Source organism: Triturus cristatus, chromosome 2_1 (genome assembly GCF_964204655.1).
Source record: "Triturus cristatus chromosome 2_1, aTriCri1.1, whole genome shotgun sequence".
Taxonomy (NCBI): Eukaryota; Metazoa; Chordata; class Amphibia; order Caudata; family Salamandridae; genus Triturus; species Triturus cristatus.
In genome coordinates this window covers 1,030,643,755-1,030,664,732 of record NC_140581.1, presented here as the reverse complement: position 1 = coordinate 1,030,664,732, position 20,978 = coordinate 1,030,643,755, and the positions used below count along the sequence as shown (strand labels likewise).

Sequence of the window (20,978 nt, the reverse complement as noted above, 5' to 3'; positions counted from 1 at the left end):
TTGGGCTCAGCCCGGAGCACGCTGTGACTCTCAAGTGGGATTCATCTCCTTTCCAGAGAGTAAAATAAAAAGTATTACACATCCGGTGGTGGATGTGTATTTTATTAACCGTGAGGGGGGTTTCTTGCATAGTTTGGTCGAATTTTTGTCGAATCCCCTTTGAATGGCTTGGTGTGCGTGTATATTAAATGTGCCCGTCAATAGCTATCCATGTTTGTATAAATAAACGACAAGGGTGTCTACTTGGAGAGTACCCATTGGCGGGGACGCCGGGATTAGGCACGGTGGGTCGTCAGACACGTCAGAGCTTCACTAGCGGTGTAAATACATTCCACGTGGATTCATTCTATGCATAGTCGCCTTTTAATGAATATCACGCAAATCGTCATGGTGATAGGTACATACGGTTTGTCCAGCAAGTCCTAGGTGTTTCTATAAATATATATATTTTTTAAATAATAAAAAACAAAGGCCGGCCCCGGGGGATGGGGTCCCTGGGGCCATAAGTGGCCTGAGGAGGGGGGCCACGCAGCCCCCTCCTAAAGAATAAAAAAAAAAAAGCCCATGACCCGGGGGTTGGGGTCCCCAAGGCCAGTAAATTAGAAAAAGAAGGGGGGCCACACACCCCTTCTTCTTAAAAAATAAAATAAATAAAAGAGCGGCATCGCGCCGGAGGCCACGCCCCCTCCTTGCAGCACTCTGCAAACGCGCCCCCTGGCCAGTTGTAAGTTGGGGAATTAATTCCCCTTCAATACTGAGGGTCCCTGAGGGCCAACTAGCCCAACAGGTATCTCCAGTATGCGCCAGGGAGCTGCGTTGCAGACAGGTGTTCTGAGGCCACGCCCCTTTTTACACCTCTGTGGCGCTTACTGGAGGTACCTAGTGAGCTAGTTTGACCCTAGGAACCCTTAGGATTCAAGGGGACTTAATCTCTCAACTTAGAACGGCCACAGGGCGCGTTTACACAGTGGTGAAGGGAGGGGACGGGGCCTGAGGTGACGTGTGCAAACACGCCCTGTGGCGCGTTTTAAGTTGGGGAAATAATTCCCTTTCAATCCTGAGGAACCCTGGGGGCCAACTAGCCCACCAGGTGCTTCCAGTAAGCGCCACTGCGCAGCGTTGCAGAGAGGTGGTCTAGGCCGTGCCCCTTTTTACATCTCTCTGCAACGCAGCTCTGTGGCGCTTACTGGAGGTACCTGGTGGTCTAGTTGGACCCTAGGGACCCTCAGAATTCAAAGGGACTTAATCTCCCAACTTAAAACAGCCACAGGGCGTGTTTACACAGTGGGGAAGTGAGTTGACGGGCCTGAGATGACGTGTGCAAACACGCCCTGTGGCGCGTTTTAAGAGGTAGTTTTAATCCCCTGCCCTATTATATACTAGGGGCTTACAGAGGAGGTCATGCTGATCACACGGTGATCCCAACGCATAGTGTTCCCTAGTGTATGTAGGTGGTTTCACTGTATTCTGAGTGTCTTTTAACATAGCACTTGCTCTAGGACTGGTTAGTAAGACTCAGTTACCACCAGTATCCGTCTGAAAAAGTTGAGGGTACAGGATGAATTTGCAACAAGGCTTCTTTCTGCTCTTCTGTTTGTTCTTTCTGCACGTTATCCTTCTTCCTGCACTTTTCTTCGTCTTTGAGGACTTCTGTTACTTCTTTCTGCATTTCTTTTTTTTCTTTCTGTGCGTTTTTTCTTCTTTCTTCACATGTCCTATCTCTGTAGGCATAGTTAGAAATTAGCATTTAAAAAACCTTTGAAATTCACTGACAAAAACATAGGTTTTAGGCACGTTATAGTTAGGAATTAGCATTTAAGAAACCTTAGAAATTCACTGAGAAAACCATAGGTTTCAGGGGCGTTATAGTTAGCTGGACTTTTCACTCGTACAAAACCATTGAAATTCCCCCGTTATAGTTAGTTCAGCTAACTATAACTCGCGCGCTCGCAATGCACTGCTGATGACGTCACATATTCCATCACTCATGACATGGTCAGTGACATCACTCATGACATGTTTCAGGCCAACGCCGTTCTTCCAGGACAGCTTATGGAAATGAAAGCAAGGCAGAAGACACCACTGTAGTCCCTTGTTACTTTCATTAGTATTCTCAATGACGCTCAAGTGAGTGACAGAGTTGCATTCTGGGGGTGGTAGTCATATGAAAACCCATGTGGGTTGCTTGCCTTTAAAACTATTAAACAAAGTGACTTAGATGGGAAAACAATGCCCAAAGGATTCGCTCCTCCTGGTTCAAAATACCTCCTGCTCTGCAAATCAGCTGCTACATAAGCAGCGACGTACCCGCTCAGGTCGCACAGTGGTGCTGCTCTGTGGCCGAGTCGATCACATTATATGCAAAAATTGAAGGTTACCCTTCAATGGAACTGCACTCCCAGGAGGTAAGTGCTGCAGAGCAAAAGCGATCCTCACTAACTAAATCCCTTACATCCGACTGCCGACACGTTTCGGGCCAACGCCCTTCTTCCAGGACAGCTTATGGAAATGAAAGCAAGGCAGAAGACACCAGTGTAGTCCCTTATTAGCATTCTCAATGACTGGGAAAACAATGTCCAAAGGATCAGCTCCTACAATTTTTGCATACAATGTGATTGGCCCTGCCACGGAGCATCACCACCGTGAGACCCGCGCGGGTCCGCCGGTGGTTATGTAGCAGCTGATTTGCGGAGCAGGAGGGGTTTTGAACCAACAGGAGCTAATCCTTTGGACATTGTTTTCCCATCTAAGTAACTTTGTTTAATGGTTTGAAAGGCAAGCGACCCACATGGGTTTTCATATGACTACCAGCCCCAGAATGCAACTCTGACACTCACTTGAGCGTCCAGGCCCTGCACTCAAAACTCTTCAGGCAGCCAAACCCCCACAGCGCATGGCCTTTGGCCGTGAATGGCGGGGGCTAGGCGCAAGGCCTGGCCAACCCCCTCACCGGTGGGCGAGCACGACTGACTATGTGATATAGCAATGTAAAGAGAGCCATTTCAAGAAAGGCAGAACTACTGACTTAGCCAAAGGGTCAGTACTCCAACATATAAAAAGAGGGCCTATTGGCTTTATTCAGGGATCAGCACATCAACCTATAGAAAGCAGACATCTTGTCTTTGTCAACTAGTCACCAAATACCATTATCAAATGTATATATTATAAATTCACACGTAGCAATGTTTACTAAAAGTGATTGTCATAAAATATTTCATTAAAGCCTTTAATAAAATAATAACATGTCTTTGAGTTTTTTTGTTAACATTTTTCAGGACACCAAGAAGCAGCCAGCCATAGAAACAACTACAAAAGGTCCCTGCACTCCAGCTGAAGAACACAGAGCTCCAGTTCGGAGTGCTTTGAAAAAAACTTATGGTAAGCTCTCTTGGGGTCATAGATTTAATGACCCAGGAGACTTACAGCGTTTTTTGTTTTAAAGTTGCTGGTGGACTAGTACACTCCCTGTAGCCCTCTACAACATTAAAAAATATGCTTAATGGTGCCCATAGCGCTTCTAGGTAAAATAAAAAAAGATATATGTTTTACGTCCCGGTTGAGGTCCCTTTTGGAATCATCCACCAGGCCTAGGGGTGTAGTGTATCCCTACCTAGCCCCCTATATTTTTTTATTCTTATTTCCAGGACAGTGGACTGAGTCTCCGGGTCCTAAAATGACTGCCATCACATCTTTGTTGATGTGGCGGCAGCCAATAGGATCTTATCTCTAAATATGTCAGCTCTGTGCATCCTCAGTTGCATGAAATATGCATACATTTTGAAACTTATTTTCTCAAAAAGTACTGAACGGATTTACACCAAATCACAAAAGTGTGTTTTCTGGAACAAGATCTAGCTTTCTGACAAATATGGTGTACTTCTAGGGGTTTAGTTAAGTCATTGAAAAATGAGATATCTCAAGATATTTGCTGGATACGACCCTCTCTGCAGGGTCATCGCCAAACTTTTTGCCCTCTCCCTCCTGTTTTCTGAACCAGTTTTTGGTGGCTTTAGGACTCTGTGCACGTTACCTCTGCTAACCAGTGCTAAAGTGCTTTTGTTCTCTCCTTTAAACATGATAACATTGGCTTACACCCAATAGGCACATTTAATTTACTTCAAGTCCCTGGTAAAGAGGTACTACCTGTACCCAGGGCTTGCAAATTAAATGATACTATTGGGTCTGAGGCATTAGCAGTACCACCTGCTTAAGCAGCCTTTTGAACATATCTCCAGTATGCCATTGCAGCCCCTGTGTGCAGTTCTAAACTGCCAATTCGACCTAGCATAATAAACCTTTTGCCAGACCTAAACCTTCCTTTATTATTACATACAAGTCACCCCTAGGGTAGGCCTTTTACAGCCCTTATGGCTGGGTAAAGTGTATTTAAAAAGCTGGACATGTACCTTTACATTTTACATGTCCTAGTAGTGAAAAACTCTTACATTCATTTTTCACTACTGCAAGGTCTACCTCTCCCATAGGATAATATTGTGTTACCTTATTACATTGATAAAGTGCTAACTTTGAATTGGGAGTAAGTAGTAATAACGAGTTTGGTGTCTAAAGAATTGTAATTTAAAAGCCTCTTTAATGTTAAATTTGGATTTTAAGTCACAATTCTGAAAATGCCACTTTTAGAAAGTTGTATATGTCTTCTCCTTACCATTTGGTTCCTGCAGCCTGTATCCTGGGTCACATGACTAGGTGTTGCTGGCAGTTGGTCTATGTATATTGCTTCCAGACAGTGAGACAAAGGGGAATAGGTGTTGGCAGGATGGGCCATCTCTGACTTGATGAGAGGGAGAAGCTGTCCCCTACCACACTTACACATCACAAATGCTCTGCCTGAGCACACTCACAAAGGGGTTGACACTAATAATTTGTGACCCCAGACAAGCAGGGGGCAGGTAGGCAGGGAAATCGAAACACCTAGTGGGTGGAAGCCTTCTCTGACTTCAAAGTGGGCACCAGGCATAAATTATGGACCCTCAGACCCAACTCTTCAGTATACCTCTAGACCTGTGGAAGACTCAGAAGGACTACTGTGCTGCTCTGCAAGAAGGATTGCTACTCTGCTGTGCTGCTGCACTGCTGCCCTGCTGCCTGAGTGAAAAGGACTGGATCTGCATCTTGATCCCAAGATCACCGGAGTGACTCCAAGGGCTAGTTGGTTCACCTCCTGACCAGAACATCAGGGACAGAAAAGGCTCCAATCATCTTGATACCAGCACCTGGACTCTGTCTGCTGTGAGTCCTACCCCAAAAGTGGTGCCCTCTTAGTTTGGACCCTTGGAAGTGGGCGTGAAGGTGCTCTGCCAACCCAGTTGTGGTCCTGTGTGCAGAAACCATGCATCACAATGCATCTCCTCCCAGCGGCACCACAACTGCTGCTGCATGATGCATCCACGTTGTAGGACCTCACATCGAAGCTCAGAGCTTCCTCGGAACTACCATTGCGCAACGCATATTCAATGCACACCACCACATCCCAAGCCCCCCCCGTTGATGGCATCCTTGATGATGATGCAGGACTTTTCACCGCAGGCCCACAGCTTTTTCAGAATCAACACAGTACAACACATCCTTGATGTGGGATCATGCAATGCTCCACAAACCAGGATTCAAGGTACTTTGTTCAGTGGGCCTAACTCAGCCCCTATATCCAGCCCACACTCCGTCGCAGTCAGCCTGAAGTTGTGAGTTTGTCATGCTCCAGCGCTTTATGCTTCTAGCCACTATTTTTACATAAAACATTGAAATTGCACATCTTCGGTTCTACTGATTTAATTTTTGTCATTTTGTCTCAAATACTTGATTACATTTACTTTATTTTTATAAATTGATTTGGGCTTTTTGCTCTTGCTTTTTCACTTTATTACTGTTTGAAGTGCTACATAAACACTTTACACATGACCTCTAATTAAGCCTGACTGCTTTGTGCCAAGCTACCAGAGGGTTAAGCACAGGCTAATGTGGGGTTTGATTGTGTTTTACAATGACAGAGATTGTGGTTGTTGCTTGAATAGGGGTTCACCCTCCTCAACCAGGAACCCATTTTCCTACAATATTTCTTTTAGGTAAACAAACTCATGAAAGCCAGATTACCTAATGTGAGTATGGGAAGTGCAACTGTAAGGCATGGTGCATGCCATGAATTTGGACTAATTAGTTTCTTAAATAATTGAAGAGTTGAAGCTGTGTTAAGTTAGTACCCATTACAGTGGTCAATAGTTGTTGTGTAGTTTAACAGAAGGTCCCGCTTTTGCCAGAAACCCCAGCAGCATTTGTTAAAATCTGTAACTTAACTATATAAGAAAACAGAACACAATTATTGCCCATAAGACAACTATGCAACAAAATCAAGAAAAGAAACATAACAATAAATCAAACACAATTGACAGCATTACAACATAACAGCACCATGAGAAAACAGTTCCACAGCACAACGCAGTAAAACACCACAGCAACACAAAATGATAAATCAACACAGAACTATCATAACTATATAGAAACAATCTTAGCACATCGCCCGCCACAAAATACAGCACACACACAACACAATAATGCAAACCAATGCACTACAATAACACATCACAATACCTTAGTTTCAAAGCACAACTTAACAACAAAGACGCATCTCAACACAATGAAATAAGAACAAAAAACAACACCCCACAACAAATCTCAACACACAACACAACACTGTAACTCAACATAGAGATACAGCACTGTTTTATTATTGTATTGTGTCATGTTGTGTTACGCAGCATTGTTTTGTTTTGGCATGATATTGTGCTGCATTGTATTGGCTTACTGCTGAGTTATTTTGTGCTGTTGTGTTTAAGAGTGTTGTATTTTGGTTATTGTTATGCTGCCATTTATTTAGGTTGCTGTGTTGTGTTAGCATGTGGTGTTTATGAGTTAGTGTTTTGTTTATGTTCTTCAGTTTATCCAGTGTTGTGCTTGTGTTATATTGTGCTGGTATATGGTGAGGGTTCTGTGTTCAACTACCATACTGTGTTTGTGTGTTGGTGGTCTTTGTTGTCCTTGTGCTGTGTTTTGTATTGTCATGTGACTGTGTTGTGTTTAAATTCTGTTGTGTTCAATATGGTTGTGTTTTGTATTGTTATTGCATCATTGGACAACAATGCTTAAATATGTGTAAATATTCTTGTCACATTCTGTCACCTTGATACATCTTCCTTCATCATGCAACGGTAAAAGTTTGCACCAAGCAAAGCGCTATTTATGGCCAAGGGTATGTATCAATGCTAACCAAAAATATCTCATCATTTGGGCCCTAATCTTGCATCAATTCGCTTTGGCTCCAAAACTTTCTTGTTTGTGCTCTGCTCTACCATGCAGAAAATTCCTAGTGTATGCTCCTCTGTTGGTTGGAATTGGTGGGTTTGAGAAAAATCCTAACTTTAAGACTTTCGATATTCACAGAAGGCATTTAGGAGTCCTAAAGTTAGGACTCCTAACTTCTGTGAATACCGAAATGGGTAAGTGCCTTCTGTGAATACCAAAATGAGTAAGTGCCTTCTGTGAATAACAAAATGGTAGTAAGTTTAGGATTTTGTCTTAAGTTAGTTCTGTGAATTGGGCCCAATGTTTCCCAAATGCATCACTCAAATCCAAAAATAGAATTTTCTTTATTATGGTGGTGGGATTTATTGTTTTTGTCAGTATTCAGGAGGGTGTACTAACATTGCCTCGCACAAAGCACATATATCATTTGTATCTTCTTTTGCCATTGTAATTGATCAGAGTAAGTGCAGGTTAGCACTCAGAAAGTCTTAAAATATGCACTGAAACATGCAGAAATACACCTTTAGTACCAAAGGTTTAACCAGACGTGCTAGCACTGCCATTGTGCTAATGTTGAAATTTGCGATAACAGCACTCAAGTTTCCTTGTTCTTAGGCTGATTAACTGGTCCAGTCTAGGCTTTTAATTTGCATTCTCTTTCTGTTCTTTCTGTTTATCCCATTGTAAATTCGGGACTGCATGGCCCAGACAGCAAAAAATAATCTGGTAGTGGATGAGATATTCTAACTCAGACCAGGGAAACTTGAGAGCTTTGTGGTGACAATAATTTTGCCTGAGGGTGTTCTTCACAGTAGCCCTGGACTCAAAGCTAGAGTTTCGGAGGATAGTCATCATGTGTTTGAGCACTGGAATTTATTAAAATGAACTCAGTACCACATTGCTTTGTATTGTGGCAGTCTTTTTGCCCTTTTGATTTTCTCACTTGTTGGTTGACCTTTGGTTAACTATAGTAAAGTTAGACTGTCTCTCAATGCTGTTAAACTGCTCTATTTAGAAAGGACTCCATTTTCTTTCTTACAGCAACTGAGACATGAGAACCTGGTGAACCTCCTAGAAGTGTGCAAGAAAAAGAAGCGTTGGTACCTGGTGTTTGAGTTTGTGGACCACACAGTCCTAGATGACCTTGAGCAGTTCCCAAATGGACTTGATTTCAGTCGAGTTCGGAAATATTTATTTCAGATTATTAAGGGAATCGGATTTTGCCACAGTCACAATGTAAGTTGAATACAGAGCATGGAAGGATGAATGGAGAATTAATCATAAAAATGTGCTTGACAAGTAACTTCATATTATTAAAATAGGATATGTGCATGTCGCTATTGTCTGTACTGTAAGTTATAATGATTAATATGTGGCTCAATTTTCCCAATGCCTAGAATGATTTGGTGATCTGTCTCTACCCAGAGAAATGCCTCTAATCCCCTAAAACAGCCTTGAACAGTACCAGCACACATGTTACATATGAACAGGAGCCAGGACCAATTCATTAAATCTATTTTAACCTCCTTATATGTGGTGTGAATGGTGCTTGTGAAAAATTGCGTTATTGGTTGAGGGGGGATGGAAGCCCTACTCAAGAATAGTCTCATTCCTTGCCAGGGTGAACCACAAAGGTCACTAAATTTACCTGTGCTTAACTTTCTGATGGCTTGGCACAAAGCAGTCAGGCTTAACTTCAAGGAAATGTGTAAAGTATTTAAGCAGTGCACAAATCGTAATGAAGTAAAAACATAACACAGGAAAAATCCCAAAGCTATTTATAAAAATATATTATTTGTTTTAAAAATAAAATTATACTGATACGACAAAAAATCCAATCAGTCAGTAGAACTGTAGATATGAAATTTTTAAAAAGTAGGTAAATATAGCATCTAAAAGCAAAAAGCGCCACTTACTGTCATCTGGTCGGGCTAGATCGGGGAGAAGTCACAAATTCATGTTCTGGAAAGGCCTTCCCTTGCCCTGTCAAGGCTCCAAGAAGTCTAGGGTGACAAAAGACTAGAGTCAGGTTCCTTTGCGTGTGCAGGAGGTAAAGCCTTTTGAAATATAAGCGGGCTGGGGATAGCTCCACCCACAACCATCCTGGCAGAATAGCCCATCCTGTCCACATCTAATCCCCTCACAGGAATATACAAACCTCAGCAACATAGACAATCACCGTCACGTGAACCAGGACACTGGCAGAAGGCACAAATGGTTAGGGCAAGAAAATTGCAACTTTCTTAAAAGTAAACACAAGGAGATGATGGACGGAGTGCTGAATCTTTTCAAACACTTACCCCCAGTCACAGATCTGGGTTGAATCCATCATCATTCTTTAGCTCACTTTGCCACCCAAGTTCAGACAGAGCTATATGCAAATCAGTCTTGACCCTGTGCCTCATGGGAACAGTCCAGCCCAAACTGCCAACCCATGTCTTCCCTGGACCAGAAACAAGCATCCTGGGACAGGTTTTGGGCTAACAGCCCTCTTCAGCCAGGCTAGCTTGAATCCAGTGGCAACGTGAGCAAGGGACCCACATCTGCCCATACCCTGCCAACTTAGGGCGAACAAAGCAAACACAAGGAGATGATGGACGGAGTGCTGAAACTTTTCAAACACTCACCCCAGTCACAGATCTGGGTTGAATCCATCATAATTTTTTAGCTCACTTTGCCACCCCAGTTCAGACACATCTATATGCATATCAACCTTGACCCTCTGCCTCATGGGAACAGTCCAGCCCGAACTGCCAAGCCATGTCTTCCCTGGACCGGAAACAAGCATCCTGGGACCAGTTTCAGGCTAACAGCCCTCTTCAGCCAGGCTAACTTGAATCCAGTGTCAAAGTGAGCAAGGGACCCACGTCTGGGCATACCCTGCCAACTTAGGGCGAACAAAGCAAACACAAGGAGATGACTGACGTAGTGATGAAACTTTTCAAACACTTACCACTAGTCACAGATCTGGGTTGAATCCATCATCATTATTTAGCTCACTTTGCCACCCCAGTTCAGACACAGTTATATGCAAATCAGTCTTGACACTGTGCCTCATGGGAACAGTCCAGCCCGAACTGCCAAGCCATGTTTCTCCTGGGCCGGAAACAAGTATCCTGGGACCTATTTCGGGCTAACAGCCCTCTTCCGCCAGGCTAGCTTGAATCCAGTGGCAAAGTGAGCAAGGAGCCCACGTCTGTGACTGGGGTGAGTGTCTGAAAAGTTTCAGCGCTCCGTCCACTGACCATGTCATGAATGATGTAATATATGAGGTCATCAGCAGTGCATAGTTAGCTGAACTAAATATAACGGCGGAATTTCTATGGTTTTGTACGAGTGAAATGTCCAACTAACTATAACATCCCTGAAACCTATGTTTTTTTCAGTGAATTTGTAAGGTTTTTTAAATGCTAATTTCTAACTATAACGTGCCTGAAACCTATGGTTTTTTTCAGTGAATATATATATACAAATATATATCTTTATATATATCAATCTTGTAGCGCCCTTAGTTTGAACATCGGCGCTCCTCGTATGGCGCGGTGCGAACTTCCTCCGGCAGGACAGCCAGTAATTTACAAACAAGGTGACTGCTGAGCCCAGGGATCAATTGAAAACGTACTCACTCGAAATTCACTACTTTTCAAGTTGCTTTTATTGCATGTCAACAATCATCGCTATGCACAACGCGTTTCGGTTCTCCACGCGAACCTTGATCACGGCTAGATTGTTACAACCGGGCAAGACCAGACATTATTTATTTCTACTCTCACATCCACTTCCTGTTTGTGTGGCAGCAGAGCATTCTGGTCATGGTAGTGCACAACATATATATATATATATTCACTGCAAAATCCAAAGGTTAAAGGAGCGTTATAGTTAGGTGAATTTCTCAGTGAAAACTTTAACATTTTGAACTAAAAAAAACACGGAAATTCAGGAGTTCTAGTTAACAGCACTAACTATAACTTGCACCCCGGCCATGCACTGCTTATGAACTCACATATGACATCACTCATGACATATTCTAAGACATCATTTATGATATCACTGGTGACATCTCAAATGACATCATTGTGACATCACTCATGACATCATCCAATGAGTGTGCAAGTTTGATTTCCAGTTTATATAGTGGCGAGCAACTACCATATTAGTTCTAAGTAATTATGTACACTTGAATGAAGCTAAGGGGTGTAAGTGTTTACAAAACATATGTGCTCCTAATGCAGCCTTTGAGAATTATGAGACTAACCATGTATCATCTATCTCAAGAGTAGTAAAGGCTCCTGAGAAAAATATATGTAATTCAGAAAGAAGCTCAGTGAAGCATTTCTATATTTAAGAGAATGCATTATCTTCTGTGTATAGTGCCACTTCTGTTGGGATGGGAGGTGGGAAGGTACAAATAATGCAGTCCAACACCACAAGAATGTTCCATCTCCTTTGGGTGCTGCAGAGACTGTGAAGCCTTTTCAAAAGGTACAGATACAACCCTTGATTGCCCTTCTTATTACCCATTGCAATCTCTGCCCGCTGAAGACGGGCAGAGATAAGCAACCTTCACATCAATAAGGAGGGTTTCTATGGAATGAGGTGTGTGTACATTTGTATGGCCAAAAGTAAATGGCAAATGTTTTCCCTGTTTATTGAATTAAATTGGTGAAAAATGGAAGTTTCTTGCAAAAGAGGCTTGTGTCCAAGTATTAGCTTTATGTACCTCTATGTGATTGCCAAGCTACCTACACAAGTATTTTCAAACTTCTGATCAATCGTAATATGGATTATCACGTGTTATATGGTAGTTAAATGAGGTCTCAATTAAAGGCCCAAGAAAGTTTAAACATGTTTTCTAGCTTTTGTTATTTCATGTCCAATCCATATCTCCCAGTAAAAAGTTTTGCCATTTAATATGCTAATCTATTTGAGTGAAAACGCATTCTTATTCTTTGTTTCTTAGATCATACACAGAGACATTAAACCAGAAAACATATTGGTCTCCCAGTCTGGAGTAGTGAAATTGTGTGACTTTGGTTTTGCAAGGGCCCTGGCAGCGCCGGGAGAGGTGTACACAGAGTATGTGGCTACGAGATGGTACAGGGCGCCAGAACTACTGGTTGGTGACATCAAGTATGGAAAGTAAGAACCAGCAGATCATTATTTTATTTATTTAGTAGAGAGAGATGATGATGGCAAAATCTACATCCCTATTTATCTTATTGTTAAAAATGGGGTTTCTGGTTGGCTAGGGTATGCACTTCAGCCAGGCAGAACCCGCCACCCTAGTGAGGGTAAGGGAGTTACACACCCAAGATAACCCCTTCTCACCCCCTTGGTAGCTTGGCAGATCAGTCAGGCTTATCCCAGAGGCAATGTGTAAAGTATTTGCGCAACACACACACACTCACACACACCAGTGAAACACTACACACACCACAAAAGAGACTCCACGCCAGGTTATATAAAGATATCACTTGTATTGTCTATAAACACATAGACCACAATCACATAAATCACAATCAGTCTGCCAACTAGGCAATTGTCATAACATCACCTTTAGTGCACTAAAGTAAATACTTATAAGTTGCACATGTCATAAAAATATCATGAAAACAACAACCTACACCATCACTGTACATATTAAGCAGGTTCTGAAATAGTACTCGTCATTCTAACATTGCACGGTATAAAACGACATACATCCATATATCAGGGCATGAAATGCAGCAGTTAAGTAAGGGAGAAAACACATAGATCACCATGAACATATAGGGTGCAGAGTCCCTGCACTCCTATAACACTTTATATGGTAATTTCAAAGAAACACATAGGGCACCGGAACTCCTTTGTGCCCTTTAATAAGGATTACGGTAATTTTAGAAAGCACTCATGTGTGTTCTACTCTTGGCCCCTAGGGACCAGAAAAGCAGTGACAATCGCAGACCCTTGTCGCTCTCCCAGGTATGTACCAGCACAGGTTGGCAGGCACACCCCACAAAGCAAGTGGGGGGACCTCCCTTGGTCTCCCACCTGTAAGATTGAGCGATATGCAGCTGTCCGCGCTCATGCAGCGCACTGCGAGTGATTCCAGGGGCTCAATCCCCCAAAGGTGTGCCCCCAACATGAATCCCCACGAGGGACCCGCACTCTCCTTAGGGTGGTGGGGAGACCTCTCTGGGTATCCTGCTTGTCGAGTGGCTGGCAGCAGTTGCCCGCAGACATGCGGTGCAGCTGCCTCTGCACCTCCTCCTTCAGGAAGCACGTCAGAGACCTTGACCGGTCTCAAGCTTCCTCACCGAGGCAGCACGACTCAGATCAAGGACACGCCAGTCCCTCACAACACTCACCACCCACTGTTCCCACTGCAGCTGACCGCTTGGTGCTACCGAGGTGTCTTCTGACCAGGGTAATTTTTTTTAAACTTAAATTAAACATACCTTTCCGCCGGCCGAGTCCCGCATCTGCTCTGCTCTTCTGCTCTCCAGGAACAGGAAGCAGAAGCAGGCATCCAGGCTCTCTTCCTCCCCTAAGCCAATCACAATGCTGCAAGCAGCATTGTGATTGGTCTTGATGACGCCCAGCCAGCGGCTTATGTGGGGGCCATTTTCTCCATATAGGCTGCATTGCAGTCTGCATGGAGAAGGACAGAGTGCGCATGACTGGTTTGGTCTCATACTTATACCTCATTTCTCATTGTTCTCTTTGCTTCAGAATCTCTGAGCTCAGTCCAAATCGGTTCTGTCCTCTCTATCGCAGTTTGATCACAGAGGGTGGAGACCGCATTGTGCAAAGGAGGCACAGCCTACTCAGGTGCTAGCAAAACTCCTCCCACCACTCTAAATGCAGACCAGTTCTATTCAGCCTAGCGATGAGTCACCCAGGCAAGGCAGGACACACTTCAACCCCCCTTGTGGCTGTCTAGAGGGAATGCACATCTCCAGCTCCTGTCACTCCAAACCCAGATGGTGAATACACACACAGGCAGAGCCACACATGAATGGTAAAGCAAGAAAATGCCCACTTTCTAAAAGTGGCTTTTTCAAACACACAATTTAGAAACCACCTTTACTAAAAGTGTTTTATTAAATTCTGAGTTCAGAGAGCCTAAATGAAAGTTACACATGTAAAATGTTACAGGGTAGCTCCAATGATAGCCTATGGAACAGACAGCCTTTCAACAGTGAATGAAATACACAGTCTTTCGGTATCAGGAAATGTAACACACACTAGTACATGTCCTACCTTTCACACACACTTCACCCTGCCCATGGGGCATTTTGGGCCTGCTTTAGGGGTTCCTTACATGTAAGAAAATGAAAGGTTTGGGTCTGGCAAGTGGGTGCACATACCAGGAACATGGCAGTTTACAATTGTGCATGCAGACACTGCAGTGGCAGGTCTGAGATACATTTGCAGGGCTACTGAAGCGGGTGGCACAACCAGGGCTGCAAGCCCACTTGTAGCATTTGATTTACAGGGCCTAACACACTCAGTGCACTCTACCAGGGAATTACCAGTAAATCAAATATGCCAATCATGGATAACCATTCATGTTCACAATTTACACAGAGAGCATATGCACTTTAGCACTTATCAGCAGTGGTAAAGTGCCCAGATTCCTATAGCCAACAAAAACAGGGTCATAAAAATAGGAGGCAAAGGCCAAAAGTGTGGGGATAAACCAGCAAAAAAGGGCCATGTCTAACACATATACTTGCCTAATTTAACACATGCAGAAGGGTGTGGTACCACCTTTAAATATCGACCTGCAATAAGAGCAAGTGCAATATATTGACTATACAATTTTATCAATGTAGATGTTGATATTCATTTAGGTTCCTTAATCACACAGCCAATCCTTTTTTGTTAATGACCTTTATCAATGGTAGAAGAGGTCTTTCATTGTCTTCTTGCAGTCTAAATGGTTGCAGGTCGACATTTTTATATTTGATATTTTGGCGTACGACCTTCCGGACGTTTGACACATCTAAAATTGTTCGTCACTTGTTTAGCACCAAACCATCTTACTCTTCTGATGATTTTTTTGATGCTGGAAATGTTTCCACCTTTTTGCCAATTTAATTTTATGGAGATTGGTATTTATATAGTGCATGATTACATTGCAGTAACTTGTTAGCCCTGTTGGCCAGATGAAATGTGTGCTGTACATTTGCTTGGCATGAGACGAAGGTTTGTAATAGTTTTTTGTGTGCTGTGTGGGTACTAGGTGTGTTTTGTGGTTATATATTGGGAAAGGCTACCTTTGATGTGTGGTCTAGCTCACTCAGAATTGTTGAGGTGGATAACCCAGTGAGGGTGTTGGTTTGATGTGCTTTCTTTGAAGGTGGGTGGTGTCCTGAGTTGTTTCACGGATATCGGTGCTGCTGCTGAAGTTACAGCATTTTGGACTATAAGAGTCCTTTCATGGCCCCTTTTATATGTTTAGAGGTTTAACCGATGCTTCACATTTTATTGAAGGCAGAGCATTAGCAGAGATTGAGTGCGGGATTGAGAGAAACATATTGGCTCACTGAACCTAAATATTTCAAGAATGCATCACGTTTCCTTGTTTTTAGAAACGACAATGTCATTGGAAATAAGTGATTCAACAGAACGAATAAACTACTTATGCATGGAAGGTATTGGCGAAGCATATTTATGAGAAACACTGTTTATAGAAAAGAATCATACAACTACATTAGAAATGTTCAAGAGAAACTGATTACCAGCATTATAGAAAAGCGGATAAAGAGACCAAACAAGTCTGAGCATAAGATCATTATTTTTTAGGTCTGGCCTAGAAACAGCATTGCCTCTTGCAAACCTTGTGTAATCAAAACAATAATAGATGTATTAAAAAAAAGAATGGGCTTAGGGTAAGCCCCCTTCAGCCATTTCTCAGTTGGTGTGCCATACAAACGTTCACTCAGCCCAAAGGACAGTACATAAGAAATGGGCAATGGATCAGCCCCTTTCAACGTTGCCTTGCTTTCCAGTGTAATGCACATTCTGGATTAGTTAACAGGACAGCCCTCCAGGAACTGAGGCGTCAATAATTTTGAGTGATGACACTTTGCAGTTTCACAGTTGACTCTGCCTTCTCCAAAATGCAAAGAAGCCCTTTTTTGTCTGGCCCCACCACCTGCCCACATCAAACTGTTGTTTGAGGCCAGCTCAGACCGGGAGTTCGGGGGTGCTGCTATGACTCTCCTGCATACAGACAACCAACTGAATTATTGGGGCTTCAGTATGCTTCTCCCAAACTTTCCCACCTAAAGGTTGCCAGGAAAATGTTGGCACCTTTTTTCTTGAGACACACCCATATGTCTTATACATGCAGCATCAAGGCTGCTGAGAGATGGGAGTTACCCCACCCATGTGCAGTTGAACAAAGCAGACTGTATGTACAGAAAAGGAGACAGTACAGGATGATGCCTGCATCACTCGTTGCAATAAATCACCACTGATGTGAACCAGAAAAGTAAACCCGTCCAAGATGACACTTGTTTAGTTGGTTGCTAGGCAACAGTTATCGACAAGACCGTATGCCTGACTAACCCAAAAACTGCATGAATTGTATTTCTTTCATATCGTACGAACCTGTATTATGCCTTGCTGAGCTTTGATATTCAACCAGCTCAGCTCTGTGACATCCTTTGGCACTCCACCTGACAATGGAACCCCTTTAACTTTGTTTTTAGGTCGAGCATTTGAGACCTCTTGTATATACTTTAGTACATACTTCTTATATACTTTAGTATATACTGGGCTTACAGCCTACCCTAGGCTTCCCATTTGCTGACTCCATTGTCACTCTCATATTCTTCCTCCCCATTTGTCCATGGCATGCATTTGTCATGCCTCTTCCTGCGATTAGCCGTCACCCGTGAGCAGGGACTAAGTACAATATAAATACACTGGTCACCATTTCAACATCTGTTCAGGAACTCCTTTTTTCTTTCTTGAAAAGCAATTCACAGGATTGGTGCTGTTTTCACCCAGTCCCTCCGTTTTTGTAAACAGGCCTGTACATCTTGTTATCTAGTCACATTTGCTGTGCATTCAATGGCTGAGGTCTGATGGCAGATGCTGTGTTCGAGCTCATGTTTATTTTCTACTCTGACTTCAAAGAGAGGATTTCTCGGTGAAGCTTGCTTGTCCCCAAACTCCCACCCCCTTCACTGATTGAGCTGTGCCAGTATTGCTTGTTTGTTTGTCCTTTGTCTCTGTCTGTTTTGTCACGCCCCAGAAAAGCTCCTCTCTCACTGCTCTCTCCTTTGACCTGGAGTGTCTACCGCCTTCGAGGTTTCACTTCCTGGAAGAAGCATGTGTCAGTCACACTTTGCCCCATGAAGCCAGACACATGTTCTCGTTTTAGGCCTTTTGCCCTGGTTGCTTGTTTAGCTTTGAGACTGCAGTTCTCTCTGCTCAGGCTTGCCTGTCACTGTAAATGTACATTAACAAGACACTAAGCTGTGCGGGCTAAGGGCAATGAGGCCCCGCCCTTCATGTTTCAGTACGGCGCCCGCTTTAAGTTCAATTTCTTGGTTGTATCCCCTGTCATTCTTGTGATGGGGCTCGGCTTGCTTCGCTGTTTTTTCACAGGCCTTGTCCTCCTTTAGTCATCTTGTAAAGGGATGCTGTGCTTATTTTAGCATTCAGCTGGCCAATGTGAGAATAGAATTTTACTCTTCACTCCGCACTGGAGTATTATGTTTCGGTAAAACGTTGTCTATCCGTAGCCTTTCACACCAGAGCCTATAATACCTGGTCTAGCAATCTCTTCTAACTGTAGAGCGTGAGCGATCCCTTTGCCTAGTTATAGTCTAGTTATAAAAATCAGTGCTTGGAGACATAAAGATGAAGATGTTTTGTTAGCTAGTTCGACTCCTCTTTCATGTATGAACTGTAAATCTACTCTGTTGTAGTACAATGCGTTTCTTCTCTGCTTTATAGGAAGTTTTAAAACAAGCCAATGAAAAACTTCCCTGTGCGGACTGCTGCATTGTGATGGCCATAAATGCCCTTAAATATATAACGATGGCGCAGTGGTTCAAAAAGTGTGAGTGGAATAAACACTTCAGCTGCATTTGTTGACAATTTGAATGCAACATAATATTAGCACTCAAGTGCTGAGAATAAAGCTGTGCATACGTCATTGGAGTATCTGTAGGGTGACCAGATTCTCAAAACAAAAAACGGGGACAGGTCATAGACATAGAAGTAGGACTACGGTTTGCAGTAACCATCGACATAAAGGTAGGACTATTTGACAGCTGCCATGGACATAGAAAAAGGACTATAATGACAGCTCCCTCCACAGACCGAGATGAAGCATTACAGATGACAAATCAGAGGTCTTTTATTGGCTGTAACCATTAATCCAATTAAACAGACTTTGCCTCAACATTTGCTATAGTTGATGACCACGGCTTTAGTGCTGGTGGCGCCCTGTGCGACAGTGTTTGTTGGCGTCCCCCCAAGACCACCTCCGCCACGGATTCTCTCACTAGCACCCTTTAACAGTGACCAAGTCTCCATAACCACACTCTCACAGATGCATTGAATTAGTTATATAGCGCCACTCATACCAGTGTAGGGTGTCCGAGCACTTCGCATCACACACACATTACACAGAGACAATCAATCATGCATGTGTAATCAGTGTATAGGAAATGTTACATAAGCCAAAGGACTAAAAGTGTAGGGAGTCGCATGTCATCCATACTGGTAGGCAGTATAGTTTAAGAGTGCTTTGTGTGGAGAAGCACAAACGCAGAGTCGAAAAAGAAACAGCATAGTTGGGAGTTTTCTTTAATAATAAGAATCGATTTCTAGCCAAATTATCCCTTTTTGCAACATTAATCAATGCTCTAATAATGTATACTTTGCAGTGTGTATGCAGCTCTAGGATGAAAGTTAATAGCTCACTATTCTATATCAGGACTTTAAGTTATAAATTGCAAGTAACAAAAGGATATCTCTTTTGAAAGCAGTAATCTGCTGATCTGTTTACATCATACGCACTCTGTAATCTACTTGGTACAGGTTCTTTGCAGCAGGCATGTTAACCCTCTACACTAACTTCACCGAAGTCAAAACCTCAACTATACAAAATGCTGATCTCTCTCCAGGAAGATTATTAATCACACCAGTTATCTTGACATTTATGTGAGGCCTGGTAATTGCTGGGGGTAAAGAAACGCTGCAGCAGGTGCTTCAAAAGCATAATAAACTTTAAAACATGGCGCCCCCAGGAAGCCAGCACCCGGTGCGGTGGCACTCGCACCGCCCTAAAGCCGGCCCTGGACACGAAGTACAAACAGGTTACTGTTTCTAAACAAGGATATAAGCAGGTCCTGCAAGTAGGCTTTTACAAAATAAAGACATTCAAAGATGCACTGCCATCAGTAGCTGTTGGAGCAGGAGCGCTGCATTAACAAAACAAAGGTATCTCTGGAAGCACCCTAAGTGACCGGCATTCAGGTGTGAATGTATGCAGATTGCATCCTTTGACTTCTCGGCCTGGAGACAGAGGTCACATTCAAAGCGCTGAACCTCGCGCTGTGGAATGAAAGGAGCACCTCTCCCCACCCCCCATCCGATTCAAAGCCCGATTTCCCTTCCTGCTACAACGCTCACCTAAACGTCACGCTTTAATCAGTGCAAAGAGAGCATGCACGCTCATGCTCAAACAACCGAAACAAATGAAAAACCGGGACATTTGTATGTTTAACCCGGACACTGTTTAAAAACCCGGACATTTCATTGAATTGGAGAAAAGTGTCGGGACACGGGGACACTTCTCCAAAAACGGGGACCGTCCGGGGAAAACCGGGACGTCTGGTCACCCTAAGTATCTGTGCACGCTCTTTTCAGTGTTAGTGCGCGCCGCATCCCGCAGGCTCATGGGTTTAGCTGCACAGCGCAGCGTACGTTACAGAATGCACAAATTGCACGTGTGCACCCATTTATGTCAATGTAATGATCGTTTATCCATGGACGGGGCTATTATTAGAGCAACAGGAGAAGTGATGCCCAGGGATGAGATATTGCATCACCGTTATGGCGGCTTTAGGAGACCAACAGTCGAACCCGTTCTCTTCTGTGGCACTAGGGTATAAGGCACTCTTGCTCTGCCACTGCACAGTAAGAATATATTTAGTGACAAGTCACACACCTTACTACAGCTAATAATTTGCATTTCGTAAACACTTAAGGGCATGTCAAAATCAACATTTCGGTTCTGGGTGATTTTTTTTCATACTTGTTTATAGTTATAGCTGTGCTGTGCCTCTCAATTTAAACTTATCTAGTTTTTGTTCTAAAAATGTTACTTGTGGGCTACACTTTATTGGATTCCAGCCAGCCTGTAAATTGCTTTTTTCAGTGTGATGGTCTTGCTTCTACCTACGGTAAAACCTCTTCTGTACAGCACCCGACGCCCCGGAGGCCTGCTGTGCGCTATATACAATGTAAAATAAGCATTTGTAATGCATAGGACTCGCATTTTCAAAACTTTGACCTATTGGTATTGTAAATGACAATGACTTTTTGACAGATTCCACCTTTCATACCAGCCCCCGTTGATGTCCTCCGCCTCCCTTTTGCCACTGTCACTCTTCTTTTTTCCTATATTGGGTGCTTCTGTCTTGCCCTTCCTT

The 20,978-nt window shown here is 43.3% G+C and overlaps 1 protein-coding gene across 1 annotated transcript in view; it reads left to right on the top strand.

Moving 5' to 3' along the window:
- Positions 1-20,978, top strand: part of CDKL2 (cyclin dependent kinase like 2) — a 477,181-nt gene that overhangs the window by 180,461 nt on the left and 275,742 nt on the right. The window contains exons 3-4 of the mRNA XM_085635210.1: positions 8,356-8,550; positions 12,275-12,453. Coding sequence (XP_085491336.1) covers positions 8,356-8,550; positions 12,275-12,453 — 374 coding nt within the window. The remainder of the gene's footprint in view (positions 1-8,355; positions 8,551-12,274; positions 12,454-20,978) is intronic.